Source organism: Pristis pectinata, chromosome 15 (genome assembly GCF_009764475.1).
Source record: "Pristis pectinata isolate sPriPec2 chromosome 15, sPriPec2.1.pri, whole genome shotgun sequence".
Taxonomy (NCBI): Eukaryota; Metazoa; Chordata; class Chondrichthyes; order Rhinopristiformes; family Pristidae; genus Pristis; species Pristis pectinata.
The window spans coordinates 4,088,690-4,100,901 of NC_067419.1; the positions used below are offsets into that span (position 1 = coordinate 4,088,690).

At 40.7% G+C, this 12,212-nt stretch overlaps 1 protein-coding gene across 1 annotated transcript in view; it reads left to right on the forward strand.

The window, feature by feature from the left end:
- Positions 1-12,212, forward strand: part of LOC127578334 (cyclic AMP-responsive element-binding protein 3-like protein 2) — a 64,073-nt gene that overhangs the window by 36,031 nt on the left and 15,830 nt on the right. The window contains exons 7-10 of the mRNA XM_052030239.1: positions 915-973; positions 5,752-5,820; positions 9,779-9,878; positions 11,746-11,872. Of these exons, the coding sequence (XP_051886199.1) occupies positions 915-973; positions 5,752-5,820; positions 9,779-9,878; positions 11,746-11,872 (355 nt within the window). The remainder of the gene's footprint in view (positions 1-914; positions 974-5,751; positions 5,821-9,778; positions 9,879-11,745; positions 11,873-12,212) is intronic.

A 12,212-nucleotide genomic window follows, 5' to 3' on the forward strand; every position in this document is an offset into this window, starting at 1 on the left:
ATTAAACCTCGCACATGAATTAATCATGGTGGATCAATTATCGCAGATAAATCTTAAGAAATCTCATTCTCCCTCCCTCTCTCATGTTACCCACCTCTTGTTCCTTCAATCCATTCCCACAGAATTATTGACCGTCCAACTTTCCTAAGTTCTATTATAAACAGATTTCTTAAATCCTTCTCCCCAATCTCTTCCATCTTACCTTCAACAATAAATGCCACTAAATTTGAGGCCAGCTATTGAGTGGTCCTGGTGATACCCAAAGTTGGTATTGGATAATCAGGTTATTGGTAAATGCCACTTGATGGCATTGTCATGTGCAAGTTAAATTAAACTATCAATAAGTAAAATTTTAAGTGCGAGTCAATGATTATAGTTCATGGTCTACTCTCCATTCTCAACATTGTATTCTCCAAGATAGCAAATGAGCAGCAGTAATGTTGCTAGGACTCAAGGGCCTGCGTTATGGGGAGAGGCTGGGCAGGTTAGGACTTTATTCCTTGGAACTTAGGAGACTGAGGGGTGACCTTTTATAGAGGTGTATAAAATCATGAGGGAAAAAGATAGGGTGAATGCAAGCAATCTTTTTCCCAGGGAAAGGGAACCAAAAACTAGAGGGCATAGGTTTATGATGAGAGGGGAAAGATTTAAAAGGGACCTGAGGGGCAGCTTCTTCATGCACAGGATGGTGCATCTTTGGAACGAGCTGCCAGAGACAGTAGTTGAGGCAGGTACAATAGTAATATTTAAAAGACATTTGCACAGATACATGGATGGAAAAAGTTTGGAGGGATATGGACCAAACGCTGGCAAAGGGGACTAGCTTGGGTGGGCACTTTGGCATGGACAGGCTGGGCCAAAGGGCCTGTTTCTGTGCTGTATTACTCCAGGATTCTAATATTTGTTTTTGGCAGATCTCCGCTCAAGAGAGCAGAAGGAAGAAGAAAGAATACATGGATACACTGGAGAAAAAGTAAGTGCGACTTATTTAAGCCTGCTTGATTTTATGTGGCTCCTCTTCCTCTTTGTGATAGGTTTGCTTACTCGATAGCAGTCTCACCTCTTCTGTGAAAGATTGCTGCTTTTTTAGAGGTGCTGTTTTTTGGATGTTTATGTCCTGATGAAAGATGAGTTTTAAAAATTCTCATTGCATTATTTCAAAAAGACCAGGAATAATTTGTATTCTAGTTGTACATTCCATGAAAATACAACTAAAAATAATTCATTTATTATTGTGCAGCAAAAGCTCAACCGACTCTCACACAGCAGGATAATACAACTATGAAGCTGGGAAATTAATAAACATATTTTCTTGGTAACCACAGTAACTGCACTTGGAAAATATATCGATTTTGATGAAAGAATGATATGAAAGTCCTAGAAATTGTTCTACATAGTGTGGTTTGCTTTATTTTCAGTGCTACACATAGGAAAATTTAATTTTTCCTGGAGTTGGAACAAAATTATGATTTAGTTCTTGGGTTGAATCTCTCCTTTCCAGACATTCGACTGAGCACTCTTTGTTGCAGTTCATGCATTCACACGTCATCTATTCTCCACGTCAGACGAGCATAATATTATGCAATTCCCAGTGGTGTGGGGTGAAATTGGTTCATGTGGTTCTAAAAGCACCCTTGTTTTGGCCATGCTCAAACAGATATAATTCTGCTTGCTCTGCTATGGCAAGTTTTAAAGGGGTGTCCCTGAGCAGGTTCTCTCTGAGGCAGGGGCCTCCTTTTGATTTTATTCACTTGCTAACCCTAGTTTGCTTACTTCACCCGGTGCACCACCCTTATCCATGGGATTGATCTTCTCCACATCACTCTGCCAAGCACGTGACCCTCACATGAACTCACCCGCACCCTCCCACCCCCCCCCCCCCCCCCCCCCCCCCCCCCCACCACAAGGCCTGACAGCCACCAATTTCCCAACCCAGCATCCGCAGGTACAGTCGCCCTATCTGAAATGCCCCTTGCCTTCAGATGTACCAGACCTTCAAATGCTGATGACAGGCACTTGACTCACTGACTCCCCTTCACTTTGACTACCAGCCACTGATACTTCATCAACTGACAGGCAATCCTTACCCAAGCTTCCTTTACAAACCATGGATCTCCCTATCCCAACCCCCCCCCCCCCCCACATAACCTCAGTGACTCCCCAAATCTGACCACGGCCCTGAATTGAGCAGATTTCCTCCACGTGCAGCACCCAAAGTGAAGGCCAAGATCCTTGTGCAGGACCAATTCACATTAGTGAATTTCTAGGCCAGTCTTTATGACCTGGAGCCTTTGCATTCCTGTACAATTCTTCATTATCAGCTTCAGTTCATTTGATTGCTTGTTTCAAAAGAGTTGAAATAAAAATAGGTTATTGAATTTTTGAGTAAAATGGGATAAGCTACCTCTTCTGTCAGTAAGCCCAGGATAGTCAAAATGACGTCTGTATGGGAGATAAGGATAGATAACTTGAGGGGAAATAGCTATGAACATTGCTGAAAAATCACAAGGGGATGTCAGAAAATTCTGCCTCGTCACTGTTCTAATTGAGATTTGTCCTCCTGCCAAATTCATTCCTGGCTATTCCTTCAGCCTGCACTATGTGCGTGTGGTGACACAAACCTGTGACCTTGGTCCATTTTTATTCTTTTCACACTGGTCGTTGCCACTTCCTGGAATCACCGTGTCAAAGCTCGTGGTCTATTTCATACTGGTGGTGCAGTGATGGCAAATGGTCTTAAATGACGAGTAGCCTCGTCTCTTTAAGTCTGCTTCAGAGATGCTTACCTGGCGAGTCTCACCTCTAAGGCCTTGGGTGGAACGTTCTGGCCAGACCTTGATATTTCTGGCCCTTGGCAGCCCTTTGTCATGGTTTCTGGAGTTGTATTGTGGGATTTATGGCAACTGTTCTTCACCTTAGCACCGGAGAGCTCACCATTGGTTGGAAGAATCAAGGCATCTGTACTAAACTCTGAATCATGAAAACTGGTCAGGAATGAAGTGTGGTGACATTACCATCACTTTAATACTCAGCCCCAAAAGGGTGACACCTTTCCAATTTACCTTCTAAGTAGTGGGAAAGACAAATATGGTAAGCTATCTCAGTTCTACAAAACAAAGTTGTTAAGCTAGCATTAGCTACCTTTGTTCAAGATAATAAGACTGAGATTATCAATGGAGTTTGAAGCGGTCGCTGTGCACATTGAACTGATAACGTGTAAATTCTATCTTTACAATTGTGTGAATTCCCTTTCTTGGCATTGGTGAAGACTTGTTTTTAAAATGGCCAAGAGGCAGAAAACAGGTAGGGATAATAGTCAAGTATTCAAATTGCCAGTATATGACAGGCTGGGTCCCTCAAGGATCTATATTAAGGCTGCAACTAGAATTGGAGAACAGTTAAAGCACAGGAGCAAGTTAATTAGCCCAATGTTCTATCAGGACCAGCAAAGACTCAATTTAGTCAGTCCCATTCCCCCCCAACTCTTTCCCTGTAGCCCTGCATTTTTTTTACTTCAAGGTATCTTGCAATTCTCTTTTGAAAGCCGCAATTGAATCTTCTTCAACCACACTTCGAGAGCATTTGGGATAATAACTCCTCCCTATATTTAAAAAAAAATGATTCTTTTGTCATCCCTGGATTGTTGGCTAGTGACCTAACTCTGTATCTTCTGATCATTGACCTTAACAGAAGCGACTCTCTCTATTTACCCCCCTCTAAACCCATCAACATATACCTCCAAGTTTCCTCTTGACCTTTACACTATCCTCACAACTCAAAATTCCCTATATCTTGAACCATTCCATTTTAAGCTTTTCTGCACTCTCTCTATAGCTTTCACATCCTTTCTGAAGTGTGATGGCTAGAATTTGTATTGTAATGTCAGACTGGTGTGTTGCAAAGATTCAACAAAACTTCTTAGTATTTAGTCTTTTGCTCAGTTTATGAAACCCAGGATCCCCTTTTCAAGCTGCCCTTCCCCCTGCAAAACAAAACAATGTACATCCAGGTTTCTCTGTTCCTGCTTCCCATACAGAATTATACCACTTTAGCCAGTATTGTTTCTCGACATTCTTCCTGCCAGAATATGTAGTATTTCTCTGCATTGGAAATTTGTGGAAAACATTGCTGGCCTCCCTTTCCTTTTACTTCATAAAACATCTTTTGAAAGGCCATGTCTTTGACCTCTTCAAAAACCTCAAAGGCAAACAGTTTGATTAACCTAATTATTAAATCTGTGCTGGTTCTCCTTCATTAATTCATAACAATTTGGTGGCCTTCAGAAAATACCCAGTAGAGTAAAGGTGCCCAATTGCTTCTTAACTCTACCCAAATTGATCAATCCTTGAACTCCTGAAGACATCCACCCTCCACTACTATTACATCCACCCTCCAGTACTATTAAATCTACTGCCATCTTTTATTTCCATCTATCTTTCCTGAATACCTTGTAACCAGGAATAATTTTGGTGTCCAGTTATGCCCTTTATTTGTGCCTTGTTTCAGTTATCTCTCTTTCATTCATTTACATAAAATTCTCATTGTATCGGCAGCACACCACTCTTCTTTATTACACTTTATGCTTTATATACGGTACACGCACACAATCCCACGTGCGCGTGCTCACACACACACACACTCTTAAATCTTTTTGAGTTAGATGTTGCAATAGAGATTTGCTTAAGATTCAAAAACAGACAATGTTATAAGCAGTATATTAGGAAGTACTAAATTACAAATATGTTGTTAAATTGATGGAATGGATAGAACAGCAATAAATCATGAAAATGTGAATGGATTCAGGAAAAAAAAATCAAAGGCAATAGTGTTGGGTTTTGTGTCTAATGTGCTACGAGGAGATAGAAGTTGTGTGCAGTTATGCAAAGGCCCAGATGGATCACACCTGACGTACCTTAAGCAATTCGAGGCACTGCATTTTAGGAAGGATACATTGGCCAGGGAGGGAGTGTGCAAAATTACCAGAATGAAACCTGGATGCAAGGGTTACATTATAACAAAAGGCTGTAATAATAAAAAAAACTATTTGCTGCATTCTCTGGAACTTAAAAAGGATGATTTGATTGAAATTTTCATGATATCATGGGGAACTGATAAAGTAAATAGATTTAAATTACTTCCATTGTTTGTGGAACCTAGGACAATGGGTCATAGTCTAAAAATTAATACTGTATTTTATAAAGATTAAGAGATCTTTCAAATTTCTCTCATTTGGGCAACTAGAATTTCTATTGGCAAATGGCAAATAATACTCAGTCAGCTGTTACTTTTAAATCTGAGATATTTGGTGACTTGAAGGTAATAAGAAACGTAGAGTTGTGTCACAGATCAGGCATGATCCAATTGAATGAAGAATAGCTCCAGGGATGACATAGCCTATTATTGTCCCTGTGTTCCCAACTGTAAGAAAGTGCCAGTCTCATCCAAAAGAGATTTATAACAAAGCACCACTTGCTTGGAATGCAAATGATAGAAGTTTGAGATCAACATAGTCCATCTTTCATATCTGTGGAGGGGAAAGAAAAAAATAGATTTGGAAAGATAAATAGTATGCTGATTTCTCTTTATATATAAAAAAAACAGGTTTGCTGAAATACTATTTGCTTTATCTCAGTAAATTATTCTTTGTCACTTTCTTCCTGGATAACACAAATAAGCTGGGTAGGATGTTCATTCCTTCTCAGAACAGCAGAATTGATACTTTTTATCATTGTCCCACTTGTGTCCTACCAGGGTAGAATCCTGTTCAAATGAAAACAGTGAACTCCGTAAAAAGGTGGAAAATCTGGAAAAAGCAAACAGGTAATAGTGTGCCGTGTTTTTGTGTGTTACTTTATACTAATTTGCCCCTTTTTTACAGGATAATTAACAATAAATCTAGAACATTTCTACGTAAGCCAGAACTATCAAGCAGCTTTTAATAAAATGCATTGAAATTAACCATGTGAGTTTTTTTAAATAATCGTTAGAAGAGTTCATTTGGATAAGGTACTGCTCGTAGAGAAGAACAAGGAGATGTGACCAGTCCAGTCCAGGTTTCTATCTGCTGAATGTTGGAGACTGAGAGGAACTGAAGTCTGTTTTGGGCTGAAGCAAACGATGCAAGTCCATGTCATGATGGATCCAGATCCTGCAGAAATATAATGACAGCTTCTTGAGAGTTTCCAGCTTTGAAATGATTGGTATCATTTTGAGTTTTATTGGGCCGGATGTTGTGTTGCCCTAAAATCACTGGCTACCTGCCCCACACGATTCGTTCCTGTGTGGTCCCAAACACTGCCTTCATCAGGAAGCTTGGCTACCAGTACTATCAATGCAGCATGGAGGCAGAAAGCATACTGTCCTCACAGAATGACCCACATCAATCACAAGTAGCCTGCTGCACTTAAACAAAAATGCTTACAGTGTATTTCAAAAATTATGACTGTCATTTGTTATGTGCACCTGCTTAAGAAACTTTGAAACTTTTAAACACCTTCATGAAATAAATGTACATGTTCACCTTGTCCCATATCAGAGGATTCCTGGGGCTACATTACAAACAATTGAGGAACAAAAGAAATAGTGTTAATTGACTTTGAATGAAGTTCTGAATATCAGCTTCTGTTAAGCTTGGAAAAGAAATGAAGTGAGCTTCTTTAATTCATCTGTGTGTGTGGTAAAAATCAAATTAAATCAGAAGTGGACTACAATGCCAGAGGGGGAGGTGGAGACAGATACTCCAACAACATTTTGGACAGTACTTAGATGAGCACTTGAAATACCATGGCAAAGCAGCTTCTGGTCAAATGCTGGAGAATGGGATTCCTATAGGTAGTTTGATGGCCAGCATGGGTACAGTGAGATAAAGGGCCTGAATGACACTACTGCCAAACTCAATCTCTGAGGGGAAAGAGTACATAACATTTGTGTTTCTGAATCTAGGCAGACGAAAGGGTCTCGAGTATAAATTGAGTAGGTCTTCACTGATTATTACCAGCTCCCTTTTGGGACCTCTGTTAACCTCCAGCAGGGTTTTGCAGGCAGGCTGTAGCTCAACTTTTCCTGGCTATTCCTGTTTTTAGGAACTCCCTCCCTCCTGCCTAATCTGACTGGTTTAGACTGCATCCATGATCCAGAAGATTTCCTCCCCACGCCCCCCACCACCCCAGTCCCAACCCCCCAACCCAAAGGACAAACTGGCTGATATAACTCAGCTGCACAAAGTTGTGAACACCAGTGACAGGTGTTGGGTAAGTTAAAGGAAACTACTGGCTGGGGCCAGGGCATTATCAGCTATGGGCATGATGGCACTCAGCTCAACACTTGGTCTGCTGTGTTTGTGCAGCAATGTTAGCACCAGTAGAATTGGTAACACCAATAGACTGGGCAGGAATACGTGTGTTAGGATCTGCCCTTGACATTTATCTGATAACCAGTCAAAACAATTAGAAGTGTGGTTTTCATTTGGCTCCACCTGACATCCCACCATACCAAGTTTAGTGGTCAGGCTTCCCAGCCTGGAACTTCTTACCTGAAACAAAAAGCACTAGCAATCACTTTGGGGTGAAATAGTGAAATTGGACTGGGCACCCTCTTGTGATACATGTTGTCATGTTAGACCTTCTGACAGCGCTAAACACAATGATGTTTTAGCACGTCATAAGTACGTGAAACCCAATTTCTAGGCAAAGGAGTTCACTGGTGCAATGCTGGGGTAGCTGCCAGCTCGGGCAGTGAGGTGGAAGCAGTAGCGTTTGGACCAGACTCATGCCTGCACCGGAAACTGGGACTTCTGAGGGGAGAAGTGTGGGTGTCCCACTATTAGCACGGGTATCAGAATGGAGGCCCAGTCTGTTCTCTTTCCTATTTTGATTGAAATCTGTGTGATACCTGTTAACAAAGTATTAATAGTTGACACACCATTGATGTTGATACTAAATGACAGATTAGATATTTATGCATACTATTGTTTACTCTCTTCAGACAACCAAATTAATATCTTTCTTCCTAATATTACACAACTTTCTGACATGCACATTTCATATTCTGAAGGCACATATCATGAACGCGGTAGTGTAGCAGTTAGCGTGACGCTATTACAGTGCCAGTGACCCAGTGTTCAATTCCCGCTGCTGTCTGTAAGGAGTTTGTACGTTCTCTCTGTGTGTCTGCGTGGGTTTCCTCCGGGTGCTCCGGTTTCCTCCCACATTCCAAAGACGTACGGGTTAGGAAGTTGTGGGCATGCTATGTTGGCGCCGGAAGCGTGGCGGCACTTGCAGGCTGCCTCCAGAACACTATGCAAAAAGATGTATTTCACTGTTTGTTTTAATGTACATGTGACTAATAAACATATCTTATAGTGGACTCATTTTAAAAACAAAACAATGGAATCACTTTTTAACCTGTCCATTAAGTTATTCTAGATCAGTATAAAATATCAGACATAGTCCAAGAACAATGCTTAATTGCTGAATCCTGACTACAGAGTGTTGACTGGCCATTAACTTGAAATAAAGACCTCCACCCAGTGAGGGCTTCCGAGAACCACTGGAGTAATTCCTTCAGGGCAAGGTTCAATAAGCCCTACTGAAAACAGAACTTGCCCACAACATCCAGCTAAACCTTGCTCCTGATGTAGCCAAGGGAAAGAAGGATTAGGGTTGAGGGAGAAGGAAAGAAATGAGAGGTGAGCAAGGAGAGAGGGATGGGGCACGAAGTGGGAGGAGGGGAGGGGAGGGGAGGGAAGGAGCCAGGAGGTGGTTGAAGATGGAGGAGCTGGGTTACTAACAGTCCCATATTAGAAAAGCCAGCCTGAACAAAGCTGTAGCCCAACACAAACCAACCCTGAGTATTAACCTTTAGAAGTGCTGACCAATTTCGAGACAATAAGTGTGCTCTAGCTACAATCATTGCCGATATCTCAATCAACTGTGTAACTGCTGGTCGTCATCTCTCAGACCAAAGGTTCAAATATCTCATTAGCCTTTGATCTGCCAGGAATTTCTTTTGCATTCATTCATGGGATGTGGATATGATTGATAAAAGTCAGTATTTATTGCACATCTCTAATTGCCACTGAACTAAGTAGCTTGTGTTTTCAACCTTCAGACAGCATCTCCCTGCAATTAATATTAATGCTGTTTGAAAGGTCATCTTCTGGCTGTTTGGTCATTTTGGACCCAAGTAGCTTCAGGTTTTTAGTACACGGAGCAGTGCATATTGAATTGCTTTTCCACATTAAGTAAGACCTGCTATATAATAATTCCACAAACTTGCAAAGGCAAAACCGTGCAAGTCCTGCAAATCTGAAATTTAGGAAAAAAAGAAAGGATCCACTTTGTAGGGAGTCCACCTTCCATCCCCACTCTCCCCCCACCCCCCGGCCAAAGGAATGGGCATGGAACCACATCAAAGGTTTTAAATTGTTTAGTTATGGCAACACATAATTTACTTCCTGTTTTAATTTTAGATTAAAGTTTGAATTTCCACATGCTTAGCCTCTCATTGGTCTCCTTTTCCAGAACTGTCATTTGTCACATTATTAATGCAGTGTCTGTCTATCTGTCATGAAACTAGTAACGATTACCTCTCTCCAAGAAGAAAGCGACCAGTCTGTCCAAATTGGCAATGCTATTGTGCATATCTGTATTTGGTTGTTTTCTGTATGCCAAAGTTAATCTTAAGGGGAAAACTAAACTAGAAAAATAACCTTTTTAAAGTTTTAATACATAAGTCTTCACTGGCATTATCTGATGGTGATAAATGTTTTACTTCTTAGGTCCTTGCTCCAGCAGCTACAGGGGCTCCAGGTTCTGGTGGCTGGGAAGGTGCCCAGATCCTGCAAGATGGCCAGTACACAAACCAGCACTTGTCTGATGGTAAAAACCAATATTGTTTTGTTGAAGATTCCTTGTTCTAATACAGTGCGTGAGAGTAAGGCCAGGTTATGGGCAGAATTATAGCAGGAATTTATTTTATGATATTTTATCCCTTTATTGCTGTCTTTATCTTGCCCTGATGTGTAGAGTAGGTGTGTCCACTGAGGTACTGTTCTGTTTCCCCAACAATTGACTCATGTTAATTTGTCCCAGTTCAGCAAATAGTCATTTTGTGCACTATGTGGGAAAGTAAGATGTTATTTGGTCTTCTGTCAACCAAATCAGATTGCGTTCATCACTATATCTGCTCTGCTTTGCCCAAAATCATGAGATGGCTATCACTGGTGTTTACTCTTCCTTAACTTGAGCCTTTATGGAATCTTAACATGAGAATTCATGCTAAAGCAATGGATTGAAAAACAAAATACTGTGCATGTTAGCAATAAGAAATAAGAACAGAAAATGCTGGAAATACTCAGCAGTTCAGGAGTTATCTGTGGAAAACAAAACCATGTCAATGTTTTGGGTCGATAACCTTTCACCACAAATAAGGGCGCCACGGAGGAGCTGCTACGTCACAGTTCCAGCAACCCGGGTCCAATGCTGACCTCCGCTGCTGTCTGTGTGGAAGATTGCACGCTCTCCCTGTGACCCATGTGGGTTTCCCTTGGGCGTTCCAGTTTCGTTTCACATCTCAAAATTATGCAGGTTGTTAGATTAGTTGGCCATTGTAAATTGCTTTTAGTGTGGAGGTGGGTGATTCACTCTGTGGGCAAGTTAATGGAATGTTGGGAGAATACAATGGGTTTAAGGTAGGATTCCTGTAAAAATGGGGCTTGATGGTCAACCTGAACTCTGGGCTGAAGCGCCTGTTTCTCTTGCTGTATCTCTCCGACTCTATCACAATGCATTATTGGTCAGGATGATTCTGTGGATTAACATACCATTTAAGCAGTGCAGGGTATCTAGCTATTCTAGTCCTTTTGATGGACCAGCTGTACCATATGTGGCATAATATAGGCAATGTTTGACAACTATTTGTATATACTGTAAATGTAGTAAAAAAAACACTAAAATGCAGCATTACCAAATAAGATTTCAGCTGAGTTTTACTGATTTATCCATTGTAACCCTAAATTTCTTTACTGATTAGAATAGTGGATTACTATTCTGTTAACATCTGTATTTTTATTTTGTGACTTTTACATCTATAACAAAATTTCACGCTCAATCATATTGGACTGCAATTTTCCCATTATCCAAAATAATGGCAGAGCATTTCTCTCAGTCTGTGTTGTCACCCATTCATTGGTATCTGCCATATCTGGAGACTGTGGACTAGAGTAAATTTTCCACTATTTATAATGGGAAGTCAAGTTAGCATTACCAGTCATGTTGTAGTTATGGGCCTCGGGTTAGCCTGTGCTACAAGTTGGCCAGGCTCACCACCATTTTGCTTTCCCACTGGATATTTGCATGTTTTTAAAGCAGTTTTATCTGTTCAGGAGCCCAGCAATCCATCCCATTGCCCCTCCTTCCACCTCTAGCCCTGTTTCCTAATCTTGTGAATGGGTCAGCTCAACCTTGCTATTAATTAACAATGCTATAGCTTTCTCTTTGATATTTATTTCCATTAAGATGTATCTAATAGTTTAGCCAAACAATATTAATAATAGTGGGAATCTAGTTCTCAGAATTGCTGAATCATATATTTGGGTGACTTTGAATTAATATTATAGACTGTACTATCACATCAACCAACAACAGTAAGATAAAACTTGCTCTGTGCTGTCAACCATCCTTTAATAAAATCACTGTTTTTTGTCTCTGTGATCATTCTAAACTTCTGATTTTCTTGCTGTTGCAGATTGTGGTGCTGTGTTTTGCCATTGCATTGGGAGGTATAAGTAACAAATTCGACCCATTCTCATCTTCTGTGACAAAAACAGTTGTACCCGTTCAAGATTCCACACAAGAATCCTATGCAGCCACTGGTAAGTAAAAGGCAGTCAATCTCTAAAAGGAAGTCAGGAGACTGGAATGCACTGACATTTGCTGTTTGATTTCTGATGGAGTTGAATAATACTGATAGCAGCCATATTACCAATCCACAGAATAGAGACAGCACAAAAGGCAGCTATTCAGCCAGTCAAGTCTATGCTAGCTCTTCATAAGAACAATCCAGCTGACCCCAAAGCCCTGGAAATTCTTTCCTTCCCAATACTCATTCAGCTCCATTTTAAATGCTGCAATTGAATTTGTCTCCACTGATTTCCCAGCAAGGTATTCTGCTCATTGCATTTAAACTAAAAAAAAACTTCATAATTTTTGATT